At 35.8% G+C, this 18,155-nt stretch overlaps 1 protein-coding gene across 1 annotated transcript in view; it reads left to right on the top strand.

Moving 5' to 3' along the window:
* LOC145668230 (uncharacterized) overlaps positions 1 to 18,155 on the top strand; it is a 135,764-nt gene that overhangs the window by 54,488 nt on the left and 63,121 nt on the right. The window contains exon 8 of the mRNA XM_081735885.1: positions 12,134 to 12,287. Within this exon, the coding sequence (XP_081592011.1) occupies positions 12,134 to 12,287 (154 nt within the window). The remainder of the gene's footprint in view (positions 1 to 12,133; positions 12,288 to 18,155) is intronic.

Genomic DNA, 18,155 nt, shown 5'->3' with positions numbered 1-18,155 from the left:
GAACATACTTACGGTCCCGTTGAATATGCCACATCAAACACACACTTACAATATGATTATATAATTATTCACATTTCAGGCTTTGCTTTCACACCACTTCACAAGCGGATCTTAAATTAATTTCCAACACTATTCACAAAATTTACTTCAAATCCATTTAACTATTACAATTTCTAACTTGTATTCTTATATCCGAAGTGTAATTTTAGATCCGTCGACGATTACCTTTTCTTCTGTTCTGACGCTAATCGCGGGTTGACATTTCGACCACAGTTCATAGGTGGCGCTGTTAATTCTCGATGAACAAACGAAGCATAATGTTCATTGAACCTGACCTACTAACATATATCATAGTTGCTAACTGTATGCGGATATTACTAATCAGCTGTTTCAGTGTCCAGACTAAAGTTCTTTTTTTTCTTGGAGAAATGTTACATATAAAATTCCCCACGGTCGAGTTTTTTTTCATAAACTGGTTAGAGAAATTTCGAAAAGAAAAAAATATTGTTTATCTTAATCACTGCATGCAGAAGAATTGGAACAAACTCACCACGAAATTCACCAAAGTCTTTCACAAGAAGATGTCAACAGGAGCTCCATTTTCCATTCGATGAATTCAGATGACGAGTGTCCATCCATTACTGAAGAGATGACAAATAACCAGTATGTTGCGCATACAGAGTTTTTCCATCCACCTTATGACTCGGATTGGGCGCCAGATAAGAATGAAAGGGTTTGACATAACGAGGGTCTCGACGTTTACAAGGACGTTCACAGCCATGGCATAACCTACCCAATTCTGAACCTGCAGAATTGAACAACAAGCACAGTATACAACAAACACAACAAGATTACATTTATAAGTTTAATACAATAATTAATGACAAATTCTTCTTAAAAATTTTCATGTTACAAAGTCAGAGTGATTACTATCATTGTTGTTACTATTTATTTCAGAGCTATTACTAGCGTTACAATTTTTAGAATCAAAATTCTCAAGCTGTCTTCGATAGTTAATATTGCTAAAATTGCAAGAATTGTTAGAGTTATTAGTATTGCTAGGATAATATTTCTTAATGAAACTAACATGCCTTTTTATTTTAATATTCTTATCCGCTACTAACTGTAACCAGACGGTGTTCCTTGTTGGGTAACTAAGGATTTCAAATGGGCCATGGAACTGACTACTTAATTTTGGCTGAAATCTCTTTTCAAGAGAAGCCTTCATTATTCTCTTTACAAGTACTTTCTCGCCTACTGGCAAATCTATGTCCCTATGTTTCTTTGAATAAATCTTCTCTTTTCTTTTCCAGGCCTTTTCAATGTTTTCTACAACAATTTTACTTAGTTCTTCTTTATTTTGCGAATTTTCAAGAATACCTAGGTCTAAGATCCAATTAATGTCCAAAGGATTAAACATTTTGCGTCCCAAAAATAATTCACTCGCTGTCTTCCTCGTTTCACTATTCTCACTAGTATTTAAAGTATATTGTACCTGATATATATACTTTGACCATTGAGATTGATTTTTATGTACGTAACATTTTATTATTTGTTTAATGTTTTTATTTTGACGCTCTGTCAAATTACTGGACATGGAGTAAGGAGACGTATGAATACGTTTAATACCTAGACTAAACAAGTAACTCTTGAAGTATTCGCTTTGAAAATAACTTGCATTGTCACATATAATTTTGTTTGGATATCCGTAGGAGTAGAATATCTTATCTAATTTTAAACAGATCGATTTCGCATTTAAATTTCTAAGAGGTTCAATAATCACAAATCGTGAATAACCATCTGTTAATACCAAAACATATTTAAAACCATTACTAACAGGCCAGGGACCCATTATATCTAAATATACGGAATTGTTCGGATATCTTTCTTTATGTGAGTAGTAAGTACCATATTGAGTGGTATTCCTGTCTTTACAAAATTGACAAATTTGACATTTTTGTATAAACTCTCGAATACTTGGAAATAAATCTTTACAAGTATATCTACTAGCTATTTTAGCAATCGTACGTTGCGATCCACTGTGGCCACCTCCCACAGGGTCTTCGTGATGATATTTAATAATACTATACTTAAGTGACTCAGGAATAACCGCTCTTAAGCCACCATATTGTTTCCCCTTAGTTTTCTTTAACAATACACCATCTTTAATCAAATAAGGATGTTTATTCTTACCACTCTCAATTTCTTGAATAATAGTACGCAAAGATGGATCCTCTCGCTGATGCTCACTCAAAGGTCTATGGAAAAATGGATTTCTCCAAAAATTTACAAAATTTAAATGTACATCCTTCCCATCTACTTTCTCAATTTCCATAATGTCCTTCGAAGGAGGGGTAAAATCAATATAATTATTCATACGAGAAATATAATCCGCTAAATTATTGTGTCCACTACGCAAATAAACTATATCAAACTGATATTTACTAACCTTTTCTATAAGGGAACCATATTTCTTTTGACGCTTATGATTTCGAAGAATCCAAGTCAAAGCTGAATTATCACAATAGACCGTGAACCTTTTATGTAAATACATATCAAATTTATCAAGAGCGTGAACTAAACTTCTCGATTCAAGTTCAAAAATGCTCTTAGACCAGTCTGATGGGGGTATACGTTTACTAAGAAAATAAACAGGTCTTAATTTACCTTCTCCATCATATTGACTTAATATGGCCCCATAATTTTTAGTCGAAGCATCAACATGAATTACAAAAGGAGCATCCATATCTGGAACTCTAAGAATCACGTGATTTATGATAGCTTCTTTAATTTTCTCTAAAAGTTCATCCTCCTCCTTTCCCCAGACAAATGGAACTGAGGGAGACCTCATTGCATTTAATGGAGTCAACAAATCAGCATAATCTTTAAGAAATCTAAGATAGTAATTCAAAAATCCTAACATCTTATTTAAAGCACGCTTGTTCTTTGGTTTAGGCAAATCTCTAATTACTTTGACTCTATCTTCATCTATTTTCATTTCCCCATTACTGAATTCATATCCTAAGATTTTAATTTTTGACTTCAAAATTTTTGCTTTATGAGGACTGATAGTAATCCCCCATTCACGAAGACGTTCAAGTACTTTTTCTAATATTTCTTTATGCTTTTCTACTGAATCTGTGTGAATAATCAAATCGTCACAATAAATATCTAAATAGTCACCTTCTAGATCTCTAAAGATTTTATGCATTAAGCTAGAAAGAATAAATGGGCTAACAGCTAAACCCATCGGGAGCTTAACCATTTGTAATAGCCTATTAGGTGTTGCAAAAGCAGTTATTTTTCTACATTCTGGCTTAATGTTTACTTGAAAAAAAGAACTTTTTAAATCGACCGTTGTATACAGAGTATGACGTCCAATATTAGAAATAATGCCCTCTAAATTAGGTGACGGATAAGCTGTCAATAACAACTTCTTGTTGACAGAAAAATAATTTATGACAAGCCTCTTAGAATTGTCCTTATTCGTCACCAAGAAACATGGTGAAATGTAAGGACTACTATCAATCTCTTCAACAACGCCAGTTTCTATTAATTTATCTATATACTGATTAATTTCTTTCAATTTATGCTTAGGAACTGAATACGGTTGAGTTATGCTAGGAGAAGGATCTGTTAACTGAATTTCATACTGATAATCCTTAACCTGGCCTAATTTTTCCGTTATAACGTCTTGAAATTCTATAGCTAAATTTTTCACATAGTCAATTAAATTTTCATTAACAATATTCTCAAAATCATTAATACCTTTTGATTTTATTTCGGCCTCCTCCATGGAGATATCTCTATACGTAGGATTGGAAACCCTGGAGCCAGCTGGTTCTCCCACATTCTCATGCGCCGTCGATGTTCCTGGCGACATCAGCCCCACGCACGAAGTTTCCAACGGAACCTTTTCTCCTCTCTGCCTCCTTCCTCTACCATTGCTGGTCTGGCTCTTTTTCCCAAAACTCCTTGGCTGTGGTGAATTTGGAATTTTTGCTCGGCCCAATGCATGTTGTGTAAAATCAGGTCTGTTACCTCCGTAGGACTCCCAGGCTGTGGCGCCAAGGTGCCTGGGGGCATTCCGGACAGACCTGAAAATATATGGAGAATCGCACAGCTTACTGTTCATAACACAAGATTCCCAATCTAAAGGTTTTAATCCAACTTTAAGATTCACTTTCTCAAACCAAAGTTCTTGAGCATTAACGTTAATATGTGCAAAATTTTCGCGAAGAAAGTTTATTCCAATTAATAGTTTAAGTTTTGGATGTTTCACTACACCAAACCAGGAAGAAAATCGAACACCATTAATGAAAAATATAATTTGTACCAATTCACGCACTACTAGTTCCTTGTCTTGCATTATAGTGACGGAATAATTTACTTGCTTCACCACAGGTTGACATTTTGTTCGAATTGCCTCTAAAACCTTTTCCTCGACGAAATTTAAACTTGATCCCGTGTCAATAATACAGGGAAACAACGTATGACAAATGCTAACAGGTAATTGTAATAATGTTCCATCATTACCGTCTTCCTTGATTGAGTTTGAAGCACTATGTAATCCTAAAGCGTGATTTGATCTCGAAAAATTTCCTCTGTGCTTAAATGTTCTACTCTCCGATGTTTGGCGAGTGTTCATACTCCTTAGAGGGGCTTTAAATCTCGGGGGAGGTATGTGGTCCTTCCTCATAACCCTTTTATAATCTTGACTATACTTTTCATTAATTTCAAAACTCTCAGCGAAGTCTACATACTCATGTATTGTTTTCGGAACACTTAAAATTAATAACAAATTTCTAATTTCCGGAGTTACTAAATTACTAATCATTTTACATATTTCCTCCTCACACATTTCCATTTCCAAAATATTCAAAGTACTAAACTTCTCTTGAATGAAATTTAATAAATTTTCGTCTTCCCGCATAACTCTATACAAAACCGATTTCATAAATTCAGTATTTACCAAAGGAGTTACAAACTTAACCAATAACGAATGGCAAATATGTTCCCAATCTGTAGTGATAGTAAGTAAACGTTGTAATTCCTCGTAAGCTTGTTTTCTACATTTCTGAAGACTTGAAACTAGTATAGCTTCCACAGGAGCTATTTCCTTAACAATTAACATATCAAGCTTTAATAGGAAATGACAAACCAGTAACCCATCCGTTCCATCTATTTCCGGTACTTCACTAATTTGTTTCTCTAAAGAACGAAAAATACTTTGAGAAAATTGCTTCTGGAAATTACAAACTATGGGAGCTCGCAACACTGGTTGATTCCAATGTCTCTCTATGTTAGCCGCAACTGGCTGTCTTTCTCTCCCCTCCTCATGATTCTCGTTATCAAAAACTATAAGGGGTGGGTCTGCCACCGGAACGTAAGGTGCTGTCGCACGCCGTAATTGGTTAACTCGTAACCCTCTCTGCGCATTATAAATACTCATTTTCTTTTTTTTTTTCTCTAGTTATCTGCCTAAACCAAACACAAAGAATATTACCCAGCATATAATTCCTACTAAATCAAGTTGTTTGCCTTCAATAAAGACAGGTTCGATTCCCTCACGCATCAAAGTTTAGTTACCGAGAACAGAAGAAAAGGTAACTTTTAATTTGTATGTAGCAGTAATGCGCCATAACGGGTACACTGCTATTCTCGAAAGGGTTTAATGTAATCTCCCTTTGATGCGGAACCGAAGGCAAATGATTTAGTTAGCAAAAAGTATTCAATAATTTCAATATGATTAACAATTTATTTCCAATATATGTAACAACTAGAATAATAGCAACAACTATATATATATTTTTAACACTTAACAAACAACACTTAAATTGAAATCTTCCCCTTTCATTTCTTTTGATAGCGGTGTGAACAATTCCACAATTTAACGCCCATGAATTAATTCTATCCAAATAATAATTTAAAGCTTTCAATATTAAATCCAAAATTGTTTCAAGTAATTTATATGTTAATTTCAATATAACTAAAGAAATAGTTACGTGTGATCCGATGAACATATCCCCCGGAATCGAAGTATTAATCGGTCCAAAATGGCGCAAAAATAAAAAGGTTAGAATTTAGAACATACTTACGGTCCCGTTGAATATGCCACATCAAACACACACTTACAATATGATTATATAATTATTCACATTTCAGGCTTTGCTTTCACACCACTTCACAAGCGGATCTTAAATTAATTTCCAACACTATTCACAAAATTTACTTCAATCCATTTAACTATTACAATTTCTAACTTGTATTCTTATATCCGAAGTGTAATTTTAGATCCGTCGACGATTACCTTTTCTTCTGTTCTGACGCTAATCGCGGGTTGACATTTCGACCACAGTTCATAGGTGGCGCTGTTAATTCTCGATGAACAAACGAAGCATAATGTTCATTGAACCTGACCTACTAACATATATCATAGTTGCTAACTGTATGCGGATATTACTAATCAGCTGTTTCAGTGTCCAGACTAAAGTTCTTTTTTTTTCTTGGAGAAATGTTACAAAGGGCATCCTCACCTTAAATTCCTTCGCCCAAAATGGCGTGAGAGCGAGGACCAATTCCCAACACGAGGGCGAGGCAATGGACAAGGTGGAAAAAGACTTGATGGAATGACTTTGGTTCAATGGAAGGGAGATAAAGTACTAGTATGGGACTTTACACTACAGTACTTATCATTTTCAGCTGTTAATGCAGCGTCACGAAGATAGATTAAAAAAATCAACAAATATTGTAATTTATTAGATAATTTTTTGTGTGTCCTATCGCCATGGAAACTAGTGGATCATGGAGGGGGAAAAACCTTAATTTCATGAAGGAAACGGTCAACGAATATCACAGACATCAGGAAATGCATGAGATATTTCCTTCCTAATACAACGTATCAAAATGGCAATACATCATGGGAATGTTTCTACCATTCTTGGAATAATCTCTACTGGGAAAGACTTAGAAGAATTTTTTCTTGTGTAACATAGTATTTTTCATCGTTTATTCTTCTATTCACCTTGAACATACTCCTTTATATTTTAAACCGGATACCTGATATATTGGTTTTGATATACGTGTATATCGTTTCAAGTTTCCAGCACGAGGGTGATGGACAACTCCCTTCGTAAGGGCAAGGGTGAAAGAAGGCGGGGCAAACTGCCACTGCGAGGGCGAGGGTGCGCGATGGCGATGGACAACTCCCTTCGCAAGGTCGAGGACAAATTTCCAGCACGAGGGTGAGGACGAGAGAGGGCGATGGACAACTCCCTTCGCGAGGTGAGAGAGGAGCGAGGACCAACTGCCACTGCGAGGGCGAGGGTGAGTGAGGTCGGAGTAAAATGAACACCTATGCTCAATAAGCCCAGATGAGATTGTTGTGGAGCGAGGACTTTAGTCATGCAGAATCGTGATATCACAGACCGAGAACTTGCCAGCAAGGTGAGGGTAAGGCGCTGACAGGGAGGGATCGATTTGATTTTGGAGAGGACGTTATACGTCACTGCCTGTAGAGTACGTGAAGTCATTCATACCTATTACAATAGTGCTTTCAGTTACCCATCAGATAGAACAGCAAATGCAGAAATAGTTCTTCATGACGAATAGCTAACATCCTTGCTTTCTGTTCGCGTGGTCACAGTTTCTATCTCTGACGGGGATAGTTGCCTAGGATTCAAAACCATCTACTGAGTTTTGAACATTAGGTACCGTATCATATGGTTTCAGTGCCGAAAAGGTATGTTAAATTAAACAACTAGCCAATAAACAGCTGTAGAGTTCTTACACGTATGTAGCAAGAACAGAAATTCCAAGTATCTTGAAATTGTATAATTTATTTCACGGCCTTTGGTAATTTATATTCTTTTTTGTTGTTGTTATTTAAAATGCTTACACTTACTTTTCCTAGCTCTTTAAAATTTTTACTAGTGCATTTGGTTAATTGAATCAAATTTCTACTACTGTTGCGCTCAAATATATAAGACCATCCTTATAAAAAACATGATTTTCAACTGTTACAGTCCCATTGTTATTTTATTGAAAAAATATATTCTGAAAGAACATGTCATTTTACATAAGGAAATACTGTTTTGAATTGGTTTTGGTGGTTTCCCCGACTTCAAGCGGGATTTTTTTTTTTTTTTTTTACTTTTGGATAATTTGCCGTAAATGAACATATATACACCTCATGAGCCGAAGTAAAGGATTAGTATCAAACTAAAATACTCAATCCTTAAGTATAAAGGTATGAAAAATAGATAAATATAATCGATGTGTGCTACAAATCTGTGCGCAAGTAATTACACCATTTTAAATCGATCGTTTAAACTTTAAAATATGTCGCAAAATTCTAATTTTCACGGGTTTTCAGTAGTAGCCTATAAAACTGCTATCTGTCATAAAACTTCATAAACTTGATGGCACTACCATTTATTAGCGATAACACAAAACTGCAGACCAACACACGGCCAGTTGATTTACACATGAGTTTACATACCACAACTGTGTTTGATCGAAGACAGGGCCAGTGTTTCTTTTGAAATGGTGAATGTCAATTAATTGGTTTAAGAAAAGATGGCAAAAGTGAGAGAGAGATAGCTGATATCTTGAACATTAGTAAATCGTGTGTTCACCAAACCGTTAAGTGATATGAAGACACGAAACAACGTCCGAATGTAAGAGTCGCGGCAGGAAACGTATTCTTGAAATCGTGCTGATAGATAGCCATGATGGATGGTTCTGTAAATACAAATGCATACTTAGATTTAATGAAGGAATATGTGATTCCGTCAAAGACGAACTTGCTGAGAAGAGGGAAGACTCAGTTGTACCAATAAGATAATGCACTTGCCATATCTACCGAAACGCTAAGAAGTGGTTCAACGAGATGAAAATTTCTCTGCCGGAAGGTCCAGCACAATCGCTAGATACACTATGTGATCAAAAGTATCCGGACACCTGGCTGAAAATCACTTACAAGTTCGTGGCGCCCTTCATTGGTACTGCTGGAATTCAATATGGTGTTCAATATTCACCCTTAGCCTTGATGACAGCTTCCACTCTCGCAGGCATACTTTCAATCAGGTGCTGGAAGGTTTCTTGGGGAATGGCAGCCAATTCTTCACGAAGTGCTGAGCGAGGAGAGATATCAATGTAGGTCGGTGAGCCCTGGCACGAAGTCGAAGTTCCAAAACATTCCAAAGGTGTCCTATAGGATTCAAGTTAGGACTCTGTGGAAGCCAGTTTATTACAGGAATGTTATGGTCGTGTAACCACTCCCCCACAGGCCCTGCAGTATGAACAGGTGCTCGTGTTGAAAGATGCAATTGCCATCCCCGAATTGCTCTTCAATAGTGGGAAGCAAGAAGGTACTTAAAACATCAATGCAGACCTGCGCTATGAGAGTGCCACGCAAAACAACAAGGGGTCCAAGAAAAACACGACAACACCATAACACCGCCACCTCTGAATTTTATTTTTGGCACTACACACGCTGACAGATGACGTTCACCGGGCATTCGCCATACCCACACCCTGCCATCGGATCGCCACATTGTGCACCGTGATTCGTCACTCCACACAACGTTTTTTCACTGTTCAATCGTCCAATGTTTACGCTTCTTGCACCAAGCGAGGCGTCGTTTGGGATTTACCTGCGTGATGTGTGGCTTATGAACAGCCGCTCGACCATGAAATCCGTTTTCTCACCTCACGCTTAACTGTCATAGTACTTGGAGTGGATCCTGATGCAGTTTGGAATTTCTGTGTGATGGTTTGGATAGATGTCTGCCTATTACACTTTACAACCCTCTTCAACTGTCGGCGGTCTCTGTCAATCAACAAACGAGGTCGACCTGTACGCTTTTGTGCTGTACGTGTCCCTTCACGTTTCCACTTCACTATCACATCAGACACAGTGGTCTAGGGATGTTTAGGACTGTGGAAATCTCGCGTACAGACTTCTGACACAAGTGACACCCAATCACCTGAACACGTTCGAAGTCCGTGAGTTCCGCGGAGCGTCCCATTCTGCTTTCTCACGATGTATAATGACTACTGAGGTCCAGTGTTGCCACAGTCCTAGCTCTGGAGTGGGCTGAAAAATAGTACCAAATTGAAACAAAAAGGGCTGAATTCATTATTTTATACCAGTGTTATACATAACTCTATAACACGAAACTAAAAGAGGCAAAGTTCTAGAACACTCCTTCCCCCCTTCCAAGAGTCCAAATCAAGAAACTGCTCTTGTTAAAAATTACTTTTTAAAAACATCTAAATAGGAGGACCCCGAACAACTGTGGAAGTTGATGAAATTTTTCTCGCACGTAGAAAGTATAAGAGACCGCAAATTAAAAGGGAAAACAGTTATCATCTTCATATGTATTCTAAGGAAACCAAACGCGCCTCTATTTCAAAGTGACCAATAAACCAAAACGGTATTATGGCCAATTGGTCATATATGAAAAAAAAATATAAAACAAGGGATAAAGGATATTCGACTTGATTCAACTTATATGTGTCTTTTTTTCTTTTTTCTTTTTAGATTTCAAGCTAAAATTTCCACTACACTGCTTCTTTCTCGTCTCCTTCAGGCACGGCGCGGATGCGCCCATTTAGCGTCATCTTTTTCCCGTATAGTTCGAATTACGAATTTTTCACACATAGTTTGTAGCGTTATGCGGTGCAACGTCACAGAATGAATGTTCACCAGCATTTCTTAAGAGTCCAACACAGTATGAGTAACGTGAACTTTTGAAAATGTGAATATATTTGTTAAATGGTGCTGAATTGAGTACAATTGTACCAACTTTTTCGCAAATGGGGCTGAAAATGCCAGCGTGGTACCAACGGGCCGATTTATGACAATGGCAACACTGCTGAGGTCGTTGAATATTAAGTACCTGGCAGTAGGTGGCAGCACAATGCACCTAATATGAAAAACGTATGTTTTTGGGGGTGTCTGGATACTTTTGATCACATAGTGTATGAATCCAACTGAAGAGGTATGAACTTGATGAACCGAGAATTAGCAAAAGGGAAGATAGATTCAGTGTTGGAGCTCCGGAGAGCGATTTCTGAAATGTGGGAAAACTTCAGGACCGTAAAGAACCTTTTCCAGGGATTTGGTAAGATTAATGCCAGAACGTGTAAAGAGCGCTGTACAATGCAAAATGTGGACCAACAAAGTGTTGGTAAGGTACTAAACAAAAATGAATATCTTCGACAGCTAAATAAATTATAACAAAACAAAAAAAAACAAAAAAAAAATGGAAACGTATTTTTACAGATGTATAAAATCGCAGTTCTCACGTCCTAACTTGAACATAAGAAAATTTTCGTGGAAGACAAGCTAATTTTTGTCTTTGTTATAATTTTCTAAACAAGAATTGTATATTTTTGTTTAAAATAAACGTGTATCTCTATCTAAGAAGATAAAAATTAGATCATTTACTGCAAATTACCCAAAACTAAGAACTCCCACATAGAGTCGGAGAAACTACCAAAACGAATTCAAAACAGTGGTTTCTTATGTAAAATGACTTGTTCTTTCATAATATGTACTTATTTTGCAATAAAACAACAAACGTGACTACTGTCCATTTGATAAAACTTGGCTCTTCTGACAGTTGCTTTAATTTGTTTTCTCCTTCCCCCACGTGGTCATATCAATCAGACAAGAAGAACTGTTTCTATGGCAACAGCACATTCAGCCACTTATAATGGCTCATTTCTCTCGCTCTGTAATGGTAAACATTTCTCTCTTTCCGCACGTTGCCAATTTGATTGTAAACAAATGCATATTGTTTTAGTCAAATGTCAACTTCAGTAGTCGACCTGCTGGTTATTGAGATCATTCTTTTTAGTTCTCTTTTGTGTCATTTAATTTTATGAAACTGAGATTTACTTGCAGTGAATAATTTCGTATTTCGATACCGAACCCAAAAGCTGGCAACACGGCATTGAGCATTACGTGCGCGCAGCGAGCTGTCAGAAAGGACAAGTAGTATCAAATAACAGTCGAAAACCATGCTTTTGTGACGGTGGTTGTATATTTTTGAGCGCTACAGTATGTGTGTTTCTTAGACAGAAGTATGGATATGAATTATAGTTTGTTTGTTTTCCTTCACAGAACTATATTTTATCGTCATAAATACCTGACAGTGGATCACTTTGATAATCATTATATTACAAAAGATATTTTTGAAATCGATATGAAAAGGGTTGAAATGGATATGGAAACTATTTTGCCCTTAAACAGAAGAGAAAAACGCAAATACATAGTGGTATGCTTAAAAAAGTAATTCTTACTGTTATTACATTGAAAAATTGTGTTAATTGTTAATAAGTGTATCTTGAAAATATCATAATTATATAATGTGAATATCTAGGAATGGATTTCATTGTAGCACTAATAATGAAGATTAAATATTAACAGCTACTTCAGGTTCTAGCAATTCATGAAAAGTATTAAATCTATTATTAGATTTTTATGAGAGCTTTATGCCAAATTTCCATATATAAGTTTTTTCACCTTTTTATATACACACCCACAAGAAATAAGGAAATTTGGAGGATCGGAAATGCTGGCAGATATTAATAACATTTAAATAGTTTTCTTTTATTTATTTAAACTTTCTTGTATGTGAATTAGCATAGAACTAATATTAGGACGACAGGCTACATTTGGCACTTGCGAGGGCTAAGTGTAAGAAGTAATTACCTAAAACGATATAATAATTTCTCAAACTATGGGTTACATTTAGTTATCTTTTTAGCGTAAACATTATAAGCCATGCAATTACAAATTATTATTTGTATTGATAGTAGTAGAAGTTCTATCTAGAAGTTCTAGAAAGTTCCATCTAGTAGAAGTTCTATCTAGTAGTAGAAGTTCTAGATCTAAAGAATTAGTAGAAGTTCTAAAATGTTGCAGATAGTCCATTTACTTCATGAAGAGTCCATATGAATTCTTTCAATACATTTATTTCAAAGCTGTTCTAGCGACGGAAAATTTATTAGTCTATTATATGAAGATGAAATTTTGCATATGAAAACTTTCGGAAGCTGTATTATCACTAAAAAAATTACTCCCTGGATCAGGATTATATTTGTTTTAATGATAGGACATCACATAGATAAGGTATTTACTATCTTCAGTTCAGTCTTGGGAAGTAACGTAACGCAAGTAACGCGTTACTTGTAACGCGTTACTTTTTAAGTAACGTTTCCTAGTAACGCATTACATTTTTTCCAAAGTAACTGTAACGGTAACGCGTTACAAATTTTTAAGTAACGTACCTAGTTTGCGTTACTTTTTTTGCGTTACATTTCAGATGAGTAACTACAATATATGTATATTTTTTTTCGGAAACAAATGTTTCTTTCCTGTAAGTGAATTTCTCAGAATGGAAAAATGGAGCATGAACGATGTCAGTGACCGACAATTCCTGTACTGTTCGCCTTTTCCCGTTTCGCCTTATGACCTCTAGCAATTAAATTAGCATGTAAAACCTGTTATCACTTTTCATCTTAATGCAAGGCGGAACGGCAAATCTCGATGTGCATTTTCCCGTTTCGCCTTACGAACTTTACGTTGGTAGGCTTGCAAATACACTCATAGATACAATTTGATTTGTTTATTTACATAACAAAATATAGTACCACTTGCTTCTTTTGAAAGATGAGGACAGTCTAAGGGAAATCACGTGTACTGATTGCAAGCACCTGGAAGATTTTGTCTTAGATTTTGACAGCTCCAAATCAATGCATTCAGTGAGTGAACTACGAGTGCAATGGTACTGGTAGTCTGTTTTACTTTAAATGGTGTTGTTTTTATAAAGATGGAGAACGAAAATATTTTAGCGTTCGAATATTCGAAAGAATACTTTTTCTTAAAAGCTGAAGATGATGGTGAACAGCAGTGGCGTATTTAGGGGTGGGGCTTCCGGGCTTAAGCCCCCTCCCCCGAAATCTTACTTACTATAGTAAAGTATATAAAATATCTTGCAGAATTTTCACATTTTCAGGCAAAGCCCCACCGAAACAAAATCGTAAGTACGCCACTGCTGAATAGAATTTAAAAGTAAAGTGGTGCCCCGGCGGGAAATATTTATCAACAATTAGGGTACCATAATGAACGACATTCAGTAAGGGTTTAATATGAATAAACGGTGTTCTGATGATCAGGCCTACTTTATTGATGTAATGTTGATGGTATGTAATATTAGGGTTCTTTTAGATCAGTTTGCATATCTTAAAGTCCCGTTGATTATAGAGTTTGGAACAACTAGCTTTAAAAAGCATGTATCGATTTTAGAGTTATTGGCAACTTTGATTCACCCCCAGTTCATGTGTTCTCATTTCGTCAGTTGTAGTGTAATGTTTCTCTATATTCTGTATTTTTAATTTTACATATCAACATTGTTATTATTATATAATTAGTTTAGCAGAATAATAATAAGCAACCATTTTTTCTAACGCATAGGGATGGGCACGAGTCAAGCTAAAACTCGACTCGAATCCAAGTCGAGTTTCGAGTCGAGTCAAAAGTAATATTCTCGAGTCGAGTTCCGAACTAATTCACTGTTTTTGGCGTCGAGTTTCGAGTCGAGTCGAGTTTGATAAGCGGCTCGCTCGTTTTAACTCGTTTTGAAATCATGGGCTGATTAAACTGGAAAGCGAAAGCCATAAGAAATGTAAGCTAAGCAGTAATATGGAATACTTTTATTGTTGCTCACGAGAGGCTCAGCCGGCTCGGTTGAGATAAGCCATCTGCTCGGTTCGACTCAACTGAGCGAAGGGCTCTAGCCGACTCGGTTGGATGGGTTGTTGGCTCAGCTCACTTCTCGGTTTGAGTCGATAGTGAATGAGCTGTGAGCCGATCTGCTCGAGTCGTTGACAATTCTAAACCCGGGCCGAGCAGTTTTGAAGATATTTGGCCAGTGCCCTATAACTTTTAACAACGTTTGGCTCGAGCCCGAATACTCAACCTAGACCCTCAACCCAAATTCAGAAGCTCGTGAACAATGTCCTTTACTCCTAGACTTCACGACTACCGAGGTTGGCAATCAACTACTTTTTTAGTATTCATATATAAACCGCCTATCTTTCATGTTTATACACAGTGTTGTTATAATAATAATAATAATAATAATAATAATAATAATAATAATAATAATAATAATAATAATAATAATAATAATAATAATAATAATAATAATAATAGAAGAAGAAGAAGAAGAAGAAGAAAAAAGAAGTTGTAGTAGTAGTAGTAGTACCATTGATAATAATTATATTGTCTATGTAAGATACTTGAAGAGGGTACTCGAAACTATACACCAGATTTGACTCAACTCGACTCGAAACTCGACCCGAATTCGAGTCGAGTTGGAGGAAATTTTTCAAGCCGAGTTCTGGCTCAAAGATGTCTGTTTCTAGTCGAATCGAGTTTCAAAGAAAACTGCTCGAATTCACTCGTGCCCATCCCTACGAGTAACGCAGTATGGCATTTTAGTCAATGTTACATTACATTAAAATGTTCATATAGTTGTCAAGTAAAAATTTGTCCTTGCATTTACATAAATCGATTCAGAACGTGTAATAATAATAATAATAATAATAATAATAATAATAATAATAATAATAATAATAATAATAATAATAATAATAATAGCGGTAGTAATAGCAGTACGGAAAACTGAACTAATAAGATTTTTTTCCACATATTCAAAGTTTCGGATCTAAAAGTAACGCGTTAGTAACGCGTTACTTTCGAAGTAAAGTAACAGTTACTTTTTTGATGCAAGTAACGCGTTACTAACGCGTTACATTTTAAGAGAAAGTAAAGTAACTTGTAACGCGTTACATTTTTACAAGTAACTTACCCAACACTGCTTCAGTTTAAAGAAATTATACCTTACAAGCGGGGAGAAACAACAACTCTAATACTATCATGTGCTTCTTTTGAATAATTTTCGACAAATAGAATACAAATGTTGTCAAACTAAAGGAATCTAATGATAAATGCAAGTCAACAGTGATAAAGAATTCATAATATATTGATAGAGAGGAGAGATGAACTCACAAAAGTGATATATCCCACAAGTTGGAAAACGAATCAGTGATTCTTCGCATTAGGTGAACACAGTACCATTAATCACAGTACTCTCCTACAATTAAAATAATGAGCTTTAAAAAAAATCATTTCATTATCTCACCAAGTATTGGTTTCAATTTATTTTATGCCCCTTGTCAGGCAAAATTAACGAAAAATGTTTGAAAATGTATCTTTGACTCAGGAAATTCATTGGTATGAATCCGTTTGCATTAACTAAATTTTCGAAATTTCATCCCCTCCAAAGATCCCGATTTATAAACTGTTTTCTCGCATCCGTAGACGCATCGCATTTCATGGGAAGTGTTATTTAGTGAGAACAATTAAATGAAAATATTTATTTCATTTTTACTTTCAAATGTACCTTTTACTCTATTGTCCACTTCTCTTGAGCCAAGAATGATTATATGTAGTCTATAACCATACTAAGATTCTGTTGAATACATTAATGTAAATTTAGTTGAAATTATCTAATAGTTTTTGAATCAAACACAACTAAAGACACGTACATGCCCCTAACACCTTATCAGCTGTCATTTACAGATAAAATTCACGTCCGCCATTTTAGATGAAATATGAATTCGTATTTGGCATAATTTTCATTTTCCCTAACGATCTTATCAAAGAGTAAATACCTGAGGCGTATTTTGTGGTCTACCGGGCCTACTTGCGGTAGCCTAGAATATTACCGAATAAAGTTATTATAATATAAACTAAATTATATTGATACTTTTATACTTTAGTATGTGCTATTAATGATACAAGTTTCTGAGAACTGTATGTATGTAGAAACATCCACTAACTTCTTTGCACGCAGTTTGTCTCGTTTCCTTAAGAGGCATTCGATATGACAACGCAGCAGAAACCACTTCTCTAGTTACTCTACTGCAGCAAGAATCTTGTTATCAGCACATTCCCCTTCCGTCCACCAGGCACGTAGCCAAGGCAGGGGGGTCCGGACCCCCCTCTTCGAGACCTCAAATGAAAAAAAAATAAGGAAGGATGAAATAAAATGGAACGAGAAAAAGAAGGATCAGCGTTAAAAATAAAAAATAAAAACTACAGGAAGCTTTTGGTTACTCTTTCTTATGAGGAAATTTGTATTACTTGCAATACATGTGGCGAGGTGAGCAAGATATCCTGGAAGAGTCAGGGAATTTGAAATTTCTAGAAAAGTTACAGAATTCTAAGAATTTCTGCTACTAGTCAGGGAGATTTCAAGCTTCCGAATGCATAGTGCTGTTGAGTAACAGCGTGGACATTTTTTTAATCATAATTTTTCGTCATCGCATCCTTGCAGTATCAAACACGTTATTTCAAAAACAATTTTCTCCTGCTCCTTTAACCTGTCACTTCGAACCGACAGTAGTTGACGGAATAAAAACAAAAATTTATGTGGAAAGAAAATTCTATTAGCATTTGATTTGACAGAGAAAGGAACGCAGATATTGTAAAATATTTGACACGACATTATTGAAATACGTTTTACATTATTGAAGTACTTTATATAATAGCGAATATGTAATTTTTATAAAGTTGAGGCCATAACGAAAGGAAAATTGTTATATTTGAATACACAGAGGAAGGACGTAAATATTGTAATATCTTTTTCAATGCGTTTTTTAAATTATTTTACTCGAGATTTCTTCATAGTTTGTTATTAAAATACTTACCAAGATATCCTAATTTTATTGTTCTAACGAACTAATGTATGTTGATAGTAAAGTAGTTTAGATTGATTGAGCTCTTGGACCTTCAGAATTTCACGTCACGTCCCCCCCCCCACCGTTACGAAATCCTAACTAAACGAACCAATATATGTTCCAGTAAAAAAGTTTAAAATGATCAAGCCCCTGGTGTGATGACCACAGTATTTAATGTCACGGACCCCTTCCCTTCACGAGATCCTGGCTACGTGCCTGCGTCCACCTCCACCGACAGACTACAAACGGGCTGCTAGAAACACCAATTGTCTCTAGATAAATCGGGTTCTTGGGTGTGAGCGAAGAGCAATGGGAAATTATATGAGTAATGACAG

The sequence above is a fragment of the Thermobia domestica genome, chromosome 13 (assembly GCF_964235325.1).
Source record: "Thermobia domestica chromosome 13, izTheDome1.hap1.1, whole genome shotgun sequence".
NCBI lineage: Eukaryota > Metazoa > Arthropoda > Insecta > Zygentoma > Lepismatidae > Thermobia > Thermobia domestica.
This window is presented reverse-complemented; position numbering and strand designations above follow the sequence as displayed.